At 51.2% G+C, this 12500-nt stretch overlaps 2 protein-coding genes across 2 annotated transcripts; both read right to left on the minus strand.

The window, feature by feature from the left end:
* Positions 1-4246: 4246 nt before the first annotated feature.
* Positions 4247-4633, minus strand: LOC311113436 (histone H2A; the record flags this gene model as incomplete). Its single annotated transcript, XM_084156649.1, has 1 exon — positions 4247-4633. The coding sequence occupies one exon, from the start codon at positions 4631-4633 to the stop codon at positions 4247-4249; it is 387 nt and encodes a 128-aa protein (XP_084012775.1).
* An 819-nt stretch (positions 4634-5452) lies between these two features.
* LOC311113286 (histone H1-like) lies at positions 5453-6076 on the minus strand (the record flags this gene model as incomplete). Its single annotated transcript, XM_084156505.1, has 1 exon — positions 5453-6076. The coding sequence occupies one exon, from the start codon at positions 6074-6076 to the stop codon at positions 5453-5455; it is 624 nt and encodes a 207-aa protein (XP_084012631.1).
* Between the last annotated feature and the right edge of the window lie 6424 nt (positions 6077-12500).

Below are 12500 nucleotides of genomic sequence, written 5' to 3' on the forward strand. Positions count from 1 at the left end.
GTTGTGCCAAATAATGCTGGTGATAGAATTGCCCACTTTGGCACCGTCAGACATAGGGCTCCCATTTTGGACTGTGTGTGTGTGTGTGTGCGCGCTGTCCCCCTCTTTTCGAGCCACGTCTACCGACTCGTGGTGGCTTTATGTTGTCCAAATTCCACTATTGCTTGACCCAAAATAATAACGTTCTTACACTTTGCCACTGTCAGATATAGGCCTCCCTCTGTGCGCTAAAAGTGGACGGGACATTAGAATCCTCTAATTAATACTCCCTGTCCACTCGAAGTGGCTCATACTTTCTTACTAAATTGCATACTAAACATTTGTTGTTATATATAACACTACATGGAATGGGCCCATTTTAAGCGGATGTGGGTGGCTCTTAAAAGAGCCTTTGGGTTCGAGTCGGGGTGTTGAGGTTCCGAAGAGAGTGGGTTTAACCGCCGAAACCGTACAGGGTGCGTCCCTGACGTTTCAGAGCGTAGACCACGTCCATGGCGGTAACGGTCTTCCTCTTGGCGTGCTCGGTGTAGGTGACTGCGTCACGGATCACGTTCTCCAGGAACACCTTCAGGACACCGCGGGTCTCCTCGTAGATCAGACCGGAAATACGCTTCACGCCGCCGCGGCGAGCCAGACGGCGGATAGCGGGTTTGGTGATTCCCTGGATGTTATCGCGGAGAACTTTGCGGTGACGCTTGGCGCCTCCTTTTCCGAGTCCCTTGCCGCCTTTGCCTCTTCCGGACATGGTGTGTTCGCTAGTTGAGTTCAAGTGAATGAATGATTTCAGCGCCGGTGCGCGGTGCGCTATTATCTGCGTTTGGTCGACCTGATTGAGGCCGGCGGCACAGAAAGCGCGCCTCTGTTATATGTTCGGAGGCGTTGCAAAGGGGAGGGCGCTCGTTCTAGGGGACTAGGGAGGAGCGATTTCAAAGATGACGTGAAAGCAACTAACGTGCGCGGGAAACATACTCAAATACTGATATAGGCTATGTGGAACACAAGGCCAAACTGTGACAACTGGGAGATCAGCTAGTACACTGTGTCCCTCTCCTCATATTGTTGTTGTTGTTGTTGTTGTTGTTGTTGTTGTTGCACCTGATTCTACTCATTGAGGACTTGGTAATTTAGGTGACAGGTTGTTCAATCAGCTGTGGCTGTCCAGGCCTACAAGAAAAATGGGTCCTGTTGGGGGTAGCCTACTCTACCGCTGGAGTTGGGAAACACTGAAATGGAAGGGGGACACGCAGTGAGCAAAACTCCTAACCACATAAAAACACAGACACTTGAGATCATTAAGAGCTATAAGGAGTCCATCAACTACCTGGTCAGTCAAGTCATATAGGGGGGGATTTCATGGCCACCTGCTGGAGCAGAAGTCATGTTTGCCAACACTGGCCTTAAAATCATTAAATTTAGGAGCTATAAGGAGTCCATCAACTAACTGGTCAGTCAAGTCATATAGGGAGGGATGTCATGGCCACCTGCTGGAGCACAAGTAATGTTTGCCAACACTGGCCTTAAAATCATTAGGAGCTATAAGGAATAAATCAACTCATCATTCAAGTCATATAGGGAGGGATCTTAGCACCACCTGCTGGATCAGAAGTACCCTTCACCGTAGGCACAAGAGAGCCATCATCTCTCAACCGGTGCAATTTCCATAAGTATGTGGTAATAAAACAAACAACGACAGCTCCTCATATAGGCAGTGGTTTCACACATTTTTCTCCAAGATGTTCAAACGTTCATAGATGACCAGCAGGGTCAAATAATAAGCACAGTGGTTGTAGAGGTTGCAACAGGTCAGTCAGTACATCAGGAGTAAATGTCACTTGTTGTTAGTGTTGTAGTTCCTATTTCTACGGTGTTGCCTACCTGCAGCAATCATGATTTACCTGCAGTGTTGATTGCAATTACGTAATTTGTCAACTCATAATAACAGATGTTTTGCAAACCGTTGATGTTTAAATAAATGGATTCCCGGTGTCCGGATACCTTTTCTCTTAAGGGATGTGATTGAGTGAATCCAAAGTAAGTTGGTCTAAATACATAATAGGATGAATCATTCAGGTAAAATAACACAATGTCTATTTGAGTCGAATCAACGTAATATAATCCTTTTTACGTCTCTATCATCTTTACTCAATGTATTGGACCACATCAACTCAACTTACTCAAGCTTATCTACTCATAAAAACAAGCAAAAAGATCTACTCAACAATATGACGTGTGCTTTTGTTGACTGTAATAGCTTGAGTACATTCCACAAAGTCATTTTTTACAGTGTATCTAAAGACACGTTTGTTGTGGTGATGCACTTTTTCTTTGACGTTGAACTTGCATTGAACAGACAAATCCATTTCGTTACAACCCTTTTGTAGTATGACTTAGGAATATTTGTTGATGATCCTAATGTCTATGCGTGAATAGTGATTGGTTGTTGGTGAAATATTGCTGAGAACCCATCATTTCCTGGCCTTTTTTCACTATTGAGCTATTTTGAAACATTTGTTTTGCTATTGGATTCATAATGGTGACCTGGGACAAGTAATTAGTGAAACCAGAGTTCAGCAGTTGCCATTAAAGCGATCGAACCAAGTCATCCTAATAGGCTAGTATTAGCCTAAAGCAGGGTTTCCCAAACTCGGGCCACATTTTGGGAGTTTTTGCCCTAGCACTACACAGCTGATTCAAATAATCAACTCATCATCATCAAGCTGGGAGTATTAGAATCAGTTGTGGAGTGCTAGGGCAAAACGCAAAACGCGCACCCCTTGTGGACCCCAGGACCGCGTTTGGGAAACGCTGGCCTAAAGAGCAAATGCTGAAAGGGACTCACCATGAGGTGCAGTACCCACATTTAACCACAAGATGGCCTCCGTGCTCCATTGTAAAGTTTGGGCCTCTGCATGAGTCTCTCAGCAGCACTGCAACATGGGACTTTCAAAGTAAGTTGGCATGCAATGTTTTTTCTGGACTGCATGCAAGGCTATTATTACACACAACTAATAGTGTCAATTATTCATCTGAACACAATTCTTGTTACTATTCGGCCTATATTATCACTCGTTTCTTTTTCCCCTCCTTTGTAAAGCATTTTACTGTGTTACTATATAGTTCAAAGGAAGTGGATGATGCCAGATGGTTGTGTATATACACACACACAAACATTGAAGCTAGACTTCAGGCAACTAAAAAGGTGCAATACGTAGCTTTTAGACGTGTTAGTGAACAACATACATGGTGGCTAATGTAGAGGTGCGTGTATACATGGAACAATTGTGCCTTTTTGATGGAAATATGGAGGTGGCTCTTAAAAGAGCCTTTGGGGGATATTCGAGTTCAGGTCATCCTCATTTATGCGCGCTCTCCGCGAATACGGCGGGCCAGCTGGATGTCCTTGGGCATGATGGTCACCCGCTTGGCGTGGATGGCGCACAGGTTGGTGTCCTCGAACAGGCCGACCAGGTAAGCCTCGCTAGCCTCCTGTAGGGCCATCACGGCGGAGCTCTGGAAGCGCAGGTCGGTCTTGAAGTCCTGGGCGATTTCTCGCACCAGGCGCTGGAAGGGCAGCTTGCGGATGAGTAGCTCAGTGGACTTCTGGTAACGACGGATCTCTCTCAGAGCCACGGTGCCGGGCCTGTAACGGTGAGGCTTCTTCACACCGCCGGTGGCCGGGGCACTCTTGCGAGCAGCCTTAGTGGCGAGCTGCTTCCTGGGGGCTTTGCCACCGGTGGATTTGCGAGCGGTTTGCTTGGTTCTGGCCATGGCGCTGCTCTGACAGTCGGGAGTATAGCCTCGAAATGCCTATGTGAAGTTTATAAAGCCGGCAGTGGCGCCTGCTGATTGGACACCATCTCCCCACCACCCCGATTGGCCCGTTTCGCAGGCCTCCTCCGTTGGCCATTGGACGGGAGGCCCGGCCTCTCCAAAACTCAAACTCCCGGTGCGCGCGCAATAGGACGCCGCCGGCCCTTTACGCGCAATAATAGTCGCCAAAGTCAAGAGTGACAGCTTATAGGCACGTATCATCTAATGCTAGCCTGCTATGGCAAATGAGGCCAAGTAGGTGTTGTTGTTCATGCAAGGCCTCATGTGGGCACAGAATGTCGAAATAGTTGTGTATACACCCACTCAATGTATTGCGGTCATAGAAAGGTACTTTGCGCTTTTGGAGAGCTAGGTGGTTGGCTCTTAAAAGAGCCTTTGGGGGTTGAGTAGTCAAGTTGAAGTCGCAGTAGCGAATTTACTTGGCTTTGACTGCCTTCTCGGTCTTCTTGGGGAGTAGGACTGCCTGGATGTTGGGCAGCACACCACCCTGAGCGATGGTCACACCGCCGAGCAGTTTGTTCAGCTCCTCGTCGTTACGGACGGCCAGTTGCAGGTGACGGGGGATGATACGAGTCTTCTTGTTGTCACGGGCAGCGTTGCCGGCCAACTCCAGGATCTCAGCAGTCAGGTACTCGAGTACGGCGGCCAGGTAGACTGGTGCGCCAGCGCCCACACGCTCGGCGTAGTTGCCTTTGCGCAGCAGCCTGTGCACACGGCCCACGGGGAACTGGAGGCCAGCACGGGATGAACGGGTCTTTGCCTTCGCCCTGGCCTTGCCTCCGGTTTTGCCTCTTCCGCTCATATTGGTAGCTTGAGAAAGTCACAGAAAGTCTGAATGAGCCGCTCGCCACTTCGAGAGCCGTACATATACCTCGCCACAAGAGGCAACGATTGGCCACCGGGCCGGTGTGGCCTTATCCAATTGGAGCGAGGGACAGACAGATGGACAGACAGACAGCCCTAAGCCGGTTCCCACCCACAGGCAGCGAGTGAGAGGCTACTTTGTTTCCCTCCGACTTTGTTACTTTGTGTCATTTCGCGTGAGCGCCAAAATGTCCGAAATGACATCCACACATTATTTCTCTCCAAATGGGAAACAAACAGCTGGTGAGGGTGCACTCTTGAGTTTGAAATCGAAGCCACTATAGTATTGTTATTGTTATTACATGGCACTTGTAACACATCACAGCAGCCTGCCTCTGAACGGGAATAGCCCAGTGGCTCATATATAAAAATGGCTGTTGAGGGTGCACTCGTGAGTTTCAATTCGAAGCCACTATAGTATTGTTATTGTTATTACATGGCACTTGTAACACATCACAGCAGCCTGCCTCTGAACGGGAATAGCCCAGTGGCTCATATATAAAAATGGCTGGTGAGGGTGCACTCGTGAGGTCGAATTTCTGAGCCATTTTGGCCCTCTATTATATGCCTCTCCCTTCGCACACACCCAGAGTGGGACAATGTTGTGTGCGTAAAAGTAGCCTAGTGTGCGTAATTTCTTTTCCACGACAGGTAGTACATGGAAATCAATGCGCTTTCTATGGAAAGAGGTGGGTGGCTCTTAAAAGAGCCTTTTGTGGTACAACATGTATCGAGTAGAACACTGTTTGTAATAGGTTTACTTCTTCTTGGGGGCTGCCTTCTTGGCCTTGGCTGCCTTGGGCTTGGCGGCTTTGGGCTTGGCTGCCTTTGTAGCCTTCTTGGGGCTCTTGGCTGCCTTCTTGGCCGCTGCGGCGGGCTTCTTCACCTTCTTGGGGCTCTTGGCGGCCTTTTTGGGTGTAGCGGGCTTCTTGGCCTTCTTGGGGGACTTCTTTGCGGCGACGGCCTTCTTGGCTGCTACCTTCTTGGGCTTCTTCGCCGCGGCGGGCTTCTTGGCGGCCACCTTCTTTACTTTGGGGACTGCGGCTTTCTTGGCGGGCTTCTTCGCCTCGACGGCTTTCTTGTTGAGCTTGAAGGAGCCGGATGCACCGGTGCCCTTGGTCTGGACCAGGGTACCCTTGGTGACGAGGCTCTTGACTGCGATCTTGACGCGGGAGTTGTTCTTCTCCACGTCGTAGCCGCCTGCCGCCAGCGTCTTCTTGAGTGCGGCCAGGGACACGCCGCTCCTCTCCTTGGAAGCGGTCACAGCCTTGACGATGAGCTCGCCTACGCTGGGTCCCGCTTTCTTGGCCTTGGCTGCTGCCTTCTTCTTGGGTGCCTTTGCCGGCGCGGCGGCGACGGGTGCTGGTGCGACTTCTGCCATGTCTGTCTGTCGTTTGGTCCGGTACACACACACACACACGGTCTGCGAGGAGTAGTTTGCTGTAGACGCTGTTCTGCGCTATTGAAGCTCCACACCGAGCAGGGGGCTGGCCTTAAACGCGACATGAGAACCATGTAGACTCAAGCCAACCAGCTCGGCTTCTCTGGGCTGGCCAAATGCTCTTTCACTTGTGTTTTCTGTTCGCCTATATCGGCCCAAAAGTCACCGACGGAGCCGTGTTTTTGCTCCAAAAGCGAACGGCCCAGCGAGCAGACTTGTCTCCGTTCAGAATAAAGTCATGTGGGCCGCGGAAGGGCCGTGCATTTTGTTGCGACTCGCTCAAAATCTCAACGTTGGACTGTCGGGTGGAGCGGTGCGCACTGGTTTTCCTGTGCTATTTGTCTCCTAAATGGGCTAAAAGTGCATCCGATTGCCAGCAGCACTTGTTGTGTAGTGAGCCGAGATGTCTGGCAAGGGAATCAAATGGTTTGGGGTCCCCTGTTGTGGTCCAGGGTGTTTTAAAGAAGTGCTCTTTTGGGGACCTTAAAACACATACACCTGTGAGGCCTGGCTGAGACGAGAGTTGTACGATTAGTTACCGGAGTGTAACTCCAGTTCTATGAGTGGAGCGGAGCCCCATAGGGGAGCTATGCTCCTAGTGGTTTACCCTCTGCCCTAAGGCAGATGCAGCCTGAAGCAAAATTATGCACACACCTACAGCCAATAGGAGTACAGGTGTCCCTATATAAGGAACCCCGTTCCCTCAATCTGCCTCCCGAGATATTATCTTCAGCGAGACTAGAGAGGGTCGGTAGGGCCTTAAGTCCTATGGGGCTCCGCTCCACTCATAGAACTGGAGTTACACTCCGGTAACTAATCGTTCTATATCGTGGAGCTCCGCCCCATAGGGGAGCTATGCTCCTAGTGGTTTAAGGCGGAGCGAAACGCTCCAAAATGTACTCCCTGCCGAGCCTAACACTTCCCATTAAAAAATGAAAAGGTCAAGCCCAGCAATGGCTGCAACCAATTCCCGCAGTACTGCGACTAAAAACCCATCAGGGCGTCACAATATACCGCGTCATCGGTTATAGACCCGCCCCATCTAGCTCAATGACAATGTCAATGGCTATTGGGCAGATCAATAGAATAGACGCCGTGCTAATCTGACTAGCAGATAGCCGTGCCTCAATATTCTATGGAACAAAATATACCAGTCATACTAAACTGAACCTCAGATAGATGACCTCACATTCTGTCCACTCAATACATGTTTCTATATGCTGACACTGTCAGCCAGGAGACATGCCACAGAATATGCTCTTCATCCGAAGCGGACCTGATAGAGACCAGTCTATCATCCTGCTTCTCCCTCCTCTACCTCAAGATTCCCCTTCAGCTGTGCTGAGTGCAATCGAGATTGGAGTTTAAAAGGCTTATTCTTGACATAAGTCTTCCTAACCAGAGCGGACCTGATTGGAACCTGTCCAAGGTCCTGCTCTGTCCTCCTTTTCTAGCTCAAGAACGCCTTTCAGCTCTGCTGAAATTCGATCGAACAAAAGAGTTAGAAAACATGTCCATAATATGTTACTTCTAATAAAAGCGGACTTATGAACTTATTCACAATCCTGCTTTCTTTCTCTATTCTGCTCATGATCTCCCTTCAGCCACGCTGAGTACAGACCGAGCCAAAGAGTTAGAAGACATATCCAACAGATAGAAACGGATAAAAGGAGACGGTGTCGACCATGACGCTGCTCTACAAATATCCTCTACCTCTGTTCCTCTGAAAAGAGCAGTAGAAGCTGCTACTCCACGAGTGGAGTGCGCTCTAATACCCTGAGGCGGTTGTTGCCCCGCCGCCTCGTACGCCGTCTCAATGCCTTCACAAAGCCAATGAGACAAACGCTGTTTTGAAAGTGGTCTACCCAATGCAGCCGCACCGTGACACACAAACAGCTGAGGCGATGACCTAACCGCCGCTGTGCGCCTAACGTAACACGCCAAAGCGCGTACTGGGCACAGACAGTGAAGCTTTTCCTCACTCCTCTCCCCATGGGGAGGGGGATGAAAAGCCCACAATTCCACGATCTGCGATCTATATGCACTGTTAATAACCTTCGGCACAAATGCCGGGTTAGGACGTAACACCGCTCTGCTCAAATCGCCATTAATGGCAAGGCAGTCGGGTCTCGTCGACAGTGCACACAAATCGCTGACTCGTTTAGCAGTAGTCAAGGTGAGCAACAGCGCCGTCTTGATAGACAGCATCTTGAGGGGTATTTGATTCAATGGCTCGAACGGCGACTTACATAGCGCTTCGAGAACCAATGCCAAATCCCACTTGGGCAGCGTAGCTCTAGGTCTTGGCCTAAGCCGTTGCGTTCCCAATAGGAAACGTTTCACTAAAGGGTGACTGAAAACACTTTTTCCGTTAAAACCTTCATGACCAGCTGAAATTGCCGCTGCAAACACTCGAATAGTGGAGGGCGATTTCTGCTTATCAAACATAGACTGTAGGAATGAGAGCACACTCTCTACCTGACAGCTCATGGGGTCCACGTCCTGTGTATCACACCATCGTGAGAAAACGTTCCATCTGCTGGTATACACCCTAGAAGTGGAACCGGCTCTTGCGCCCTGTATTGTTCTGATCACTGCATCAGACAACCCACGGCGCTTTAACCTGTCCCATTCAGGAACCAAGCCTTCAGTGGTTGGCCGATTATGGGCCATTGCCCTATCGAGCCTCCCGCCTGAGTCAACGCGTCTCGTTGATGTGGAATTGGCCAGGGTGGCGCAATCAACATCTGACTCATCTCTGCAAACCACGGAGCCCCCGGGCGATCGGGCGCTATCAGTATCACTGACAGCTCCTCTGACCTCACCCTGGCTAGCAGTGGGAGAATGCAAGACAGCGGAGGGAATGCATACAGGAGAACTTTCGGCCACAGGTAGTGCGCGAATGCGTCTCTTCCCAATGGCGGTTCGTCCTGGTTTCTCAGAGAGAACCATAGGGGACACTGCGCGTTCACACGTGACGCGAACAGGTCCACCTCGGCTCTCCCGAATTGTTCCCAAATCTGTAGAACAATGTCCGGGTGCAGACACCACTCGTCGTCTCGAGGACCCCCTCTTGACATGAGGTCTGCCCCTACGTTCAAGTAGCCCGGAATGTGTGCTGCTCTCAACGAGCGAAGGTGCTTGTGAGCCCACAGCCACAATTCCACTGCCGCCCGATGAAGGGCAGGAGACCTGACCCCTCCCTGGCGGTTTATGTGAGCTACTGTGGTTCGGTTGTCTGACCAGACCAACACATCGCGACCCCGAAGGGTAGACGCGAAGTGGGTCAAGACCAGTCGCACCGTTTCCAACTCTAGGAGGTTGATGTGACGACCTGATTGAGGCCATGCACCTCCTATCGCTTGAGACTGACATGTCCCTCCCCATCCAGTCAGAGAGGCATCTGTAAACACTGGAATGTAGGATGACACCTTGCCCATCGGGACTCCGTGCGTGAGAACGCACGGGTTCCGCCAATAGTCCAGGTCTGCTCTTAGCGAGAGAGGAACCACCACCAACCGATGACGTTGACGCACTGGGTCTAGTCTTAGTTGGGCGAACCACCGCTGTGCTTTGCGCATGTGCAGAAGCCCTAGCGGGACCACAGAGTGGGCTGCCGACATGAGACCCAAAAGTGACATGATCGATAGCGCCGTTACTGTGTGATTCGGACGACACTTCCTCAGGGCTAGTAACAATGCTGCCCTTCGAGGGTCCGAAATTCGCGCCCTCATCATTACAGTGTCTAGCTGTAGTCCCAGGTAGACAATCTGATGACTGGGCCAGGGTGCGCTCTTTTTCCAATTCACAGCAAACCCCAGACGCGTGAGATGAATCACTGTCTGTGTCGTGTGTGTGAACGCCAGCTCTGCTGACGGGGCGAGAATCAGCAGGTCGTCTAGGTAGGCTAATAGCCTTATCCCTTGACGACGCAGCGGTTCCAATGCCGCCTCCACACATTTGGAAAACGTTCGAGGTGCCAGGGCGTACCCAAACGGCATCCTCGTGAACTCGTACGCCACCCCTTGAAAGGCGAACCGCAGAAACTTTCTGTGGCGCGATTGTATCGGCACATGAAAGTACGCGTCCTTTAGGTCTATGCTTGTACAAAAATCTCCCTTCTGAACACATTCCAGTAGGCGTTTTGTCGTCAGCATTCGGAAGGGCCGTTTGGTTATGCTCTCGTTGAGAATGCGTAAATCCAAAATCGGCCTCACTCCCCCCGTCTTTTTTGGCACTAGGAAATAGGGCGAGTAAAGCCCCTTGTTCCTTTGCTCTCGGGGAACTACTGTGACCGCCTCCTTCGCCAAAAGTTCCGTAATCTCTGATCTCAGAGCGGCTACTTTGTCTGGCGTTTTCATCACCGTTTCCACCACTCCCTTGAACGGGGGTGGGGTCCGATGGAATTGGAGGGCATAACCCTTCTCTAACGTCTGTTCTAGCCAGCGTGAGAGGGTACAGCTTCGACGCCACTGCCAGCAATGCAGAGACAGCGGGTGCGCACGAAGCTGTGGTGCGTCCAGTAGGAAGGACCTGTATTCCTCTATGGCCCTCGCCGCCGCTATTCCCCAGCACTGGGTTGGTGGAATAGCCCAAGTCGGGCCCCCCTTGAAAGGGAGAGGATACGTCAGCTCGTTCTGGGTGAGTCGGGGGCTTTGATACGTTGGTTACGACCGTAACTCCAGTAATCTTGCCCTCCAGGAACGCAGCACGGGTCTGAACTGCGCTGTCTGAGGTACTGGCCTGAGACAGAGCGCTCTGCCCGGAAAGCGATTGCGTCATCATGTCATTGTCTGACTGAGACTGCCGCTTAACATGAGACTCATCCTTTACAGAATTCAATAGAATCTGAAAGGTGTGATCTCTGACTGACACCACACGGTGGTGCCACAATGCCTCTTTACTGGTCTTAGGCGACTGTTCAACGACACACTCAATATGTGGTGAGCTGCGCTCATAGCCATGGGCATTGACACGTTCAGAATAATTCGGAGGCGTCCATACCTTGGTTATACCTGTAACCCTGGTATTCCCGCTCTCCGTGAACGTCGCACGGGTCTGATCTGCGCTGACTGAGGCATTAGCCTGCAGCAAGGCGTCATTCCCGGCTAGCGGCTGCGTCTTCATGTCACATTGGGACAGAGACAGCTGCCTGCTGAATGTGAGGTATCCTGAGATAAGCCAAGACGGTGTCTTGGTATCTTTCCTCCCTTCACCTCCTGTGTGCGTTCAGCTCTGCACCTCTGGTGGGCTGAACTACGCTCAGTGTGGTGAGTATTAGCGCGTTCAGAAAGAAGTGGGGGCGCCGATACACTGGGAAACTTCGTCACCGTGGTAATCGGGCCCTCCGTGAACGCAGCATGGGTCTGAATCGCACTAACCGAGACCTTAGTCTGCGATAGTGCGCCATCCCCAACTAGCGGCTGCGTCATCATGTCTCCTGACTGAGACTGCAGCCTGCTATGAGAGGCACTCACTACAGTACTCCTTGGAGTCTGTAATGTGAGTTCTCTTTGAGATAAACCAAGACGGCGTCTAGGTATTATTCCTCCTTTCACCTCCTGTGTGCGTTCAGCTCTGCACCCCTGGTGGGCTGAACTACACTCAGTGTGGTGAGCCTGGGCGCGTTCAGGAAAAGGTGGGGGCGCCGATACACTGGGCACCTTCGTGACCGTGGTAATCGGGCCCTTCTTGAACGCAGCATGGGTCTGGGTCGTACTAACAGAGACCTTAGTCTGTGATAGTGCGCCACCCCCAATGTGGTTATTATCAGCGCGTTCTGAGAGAAACGGGGGCGCCGATACGTGGTTACGCCCGTAACCGTAGTAATCAGGCCCTCCGTGAACGCAGCACGGGTCTGAACTGCACTGACTGAGGCGTTAGCCTGAGACAGAGCGCCGTCCCGGATAGCGGTCGCGTCATCATGCCATTATCTGGCTGAGACTGCAGCCTGCTATGTGAGACACTCACTACGGCACTCCTAGGAGTCTGTAAAGTGAGGTCCTATAAGGTACACTTAATACCTTTTATATACCTGCCTTATGTGTGCATTCAGCAACGCACCATGGTGGGCTGAGCTGCACTCATAGTGGTAAGAGAGAGAGCGAGAGTGAGGAAGGTCGAACGCTCTCGGATGTATTATGGAAAAGGGGGCTCTTTCTTGACAGTGTCAAGTAGAGCCAACTCTTTATTACACACATCAACAAAAAACATTCTCCTCCATACACTCAACGGTAGAGTGGGGGGGGACAGTGGGCTCGGTCACAGCAGGCGCTGTGCCGTCTTCCGTTCTCTCCCCCTCGCCTGTCATAAACGGCGTCTCTTCTGGCCGCCCTTCGGGTGATGCCAGGATGACGCTTTAATG

Source organism: Coregonus lavaretus (genome assembly GCF_964263955.1).
Source record: "Coregonus lavaretus genome assembly, chromosome: 40".
In the NCBI taxonomy this organism is placed as follows: domain Eukaryota; kingdom Metazoa; phylum Chordata; class Actinopteri; order Salmoniformes; family Salmonidae; genus Coregonus; species Coregonus lavaretus.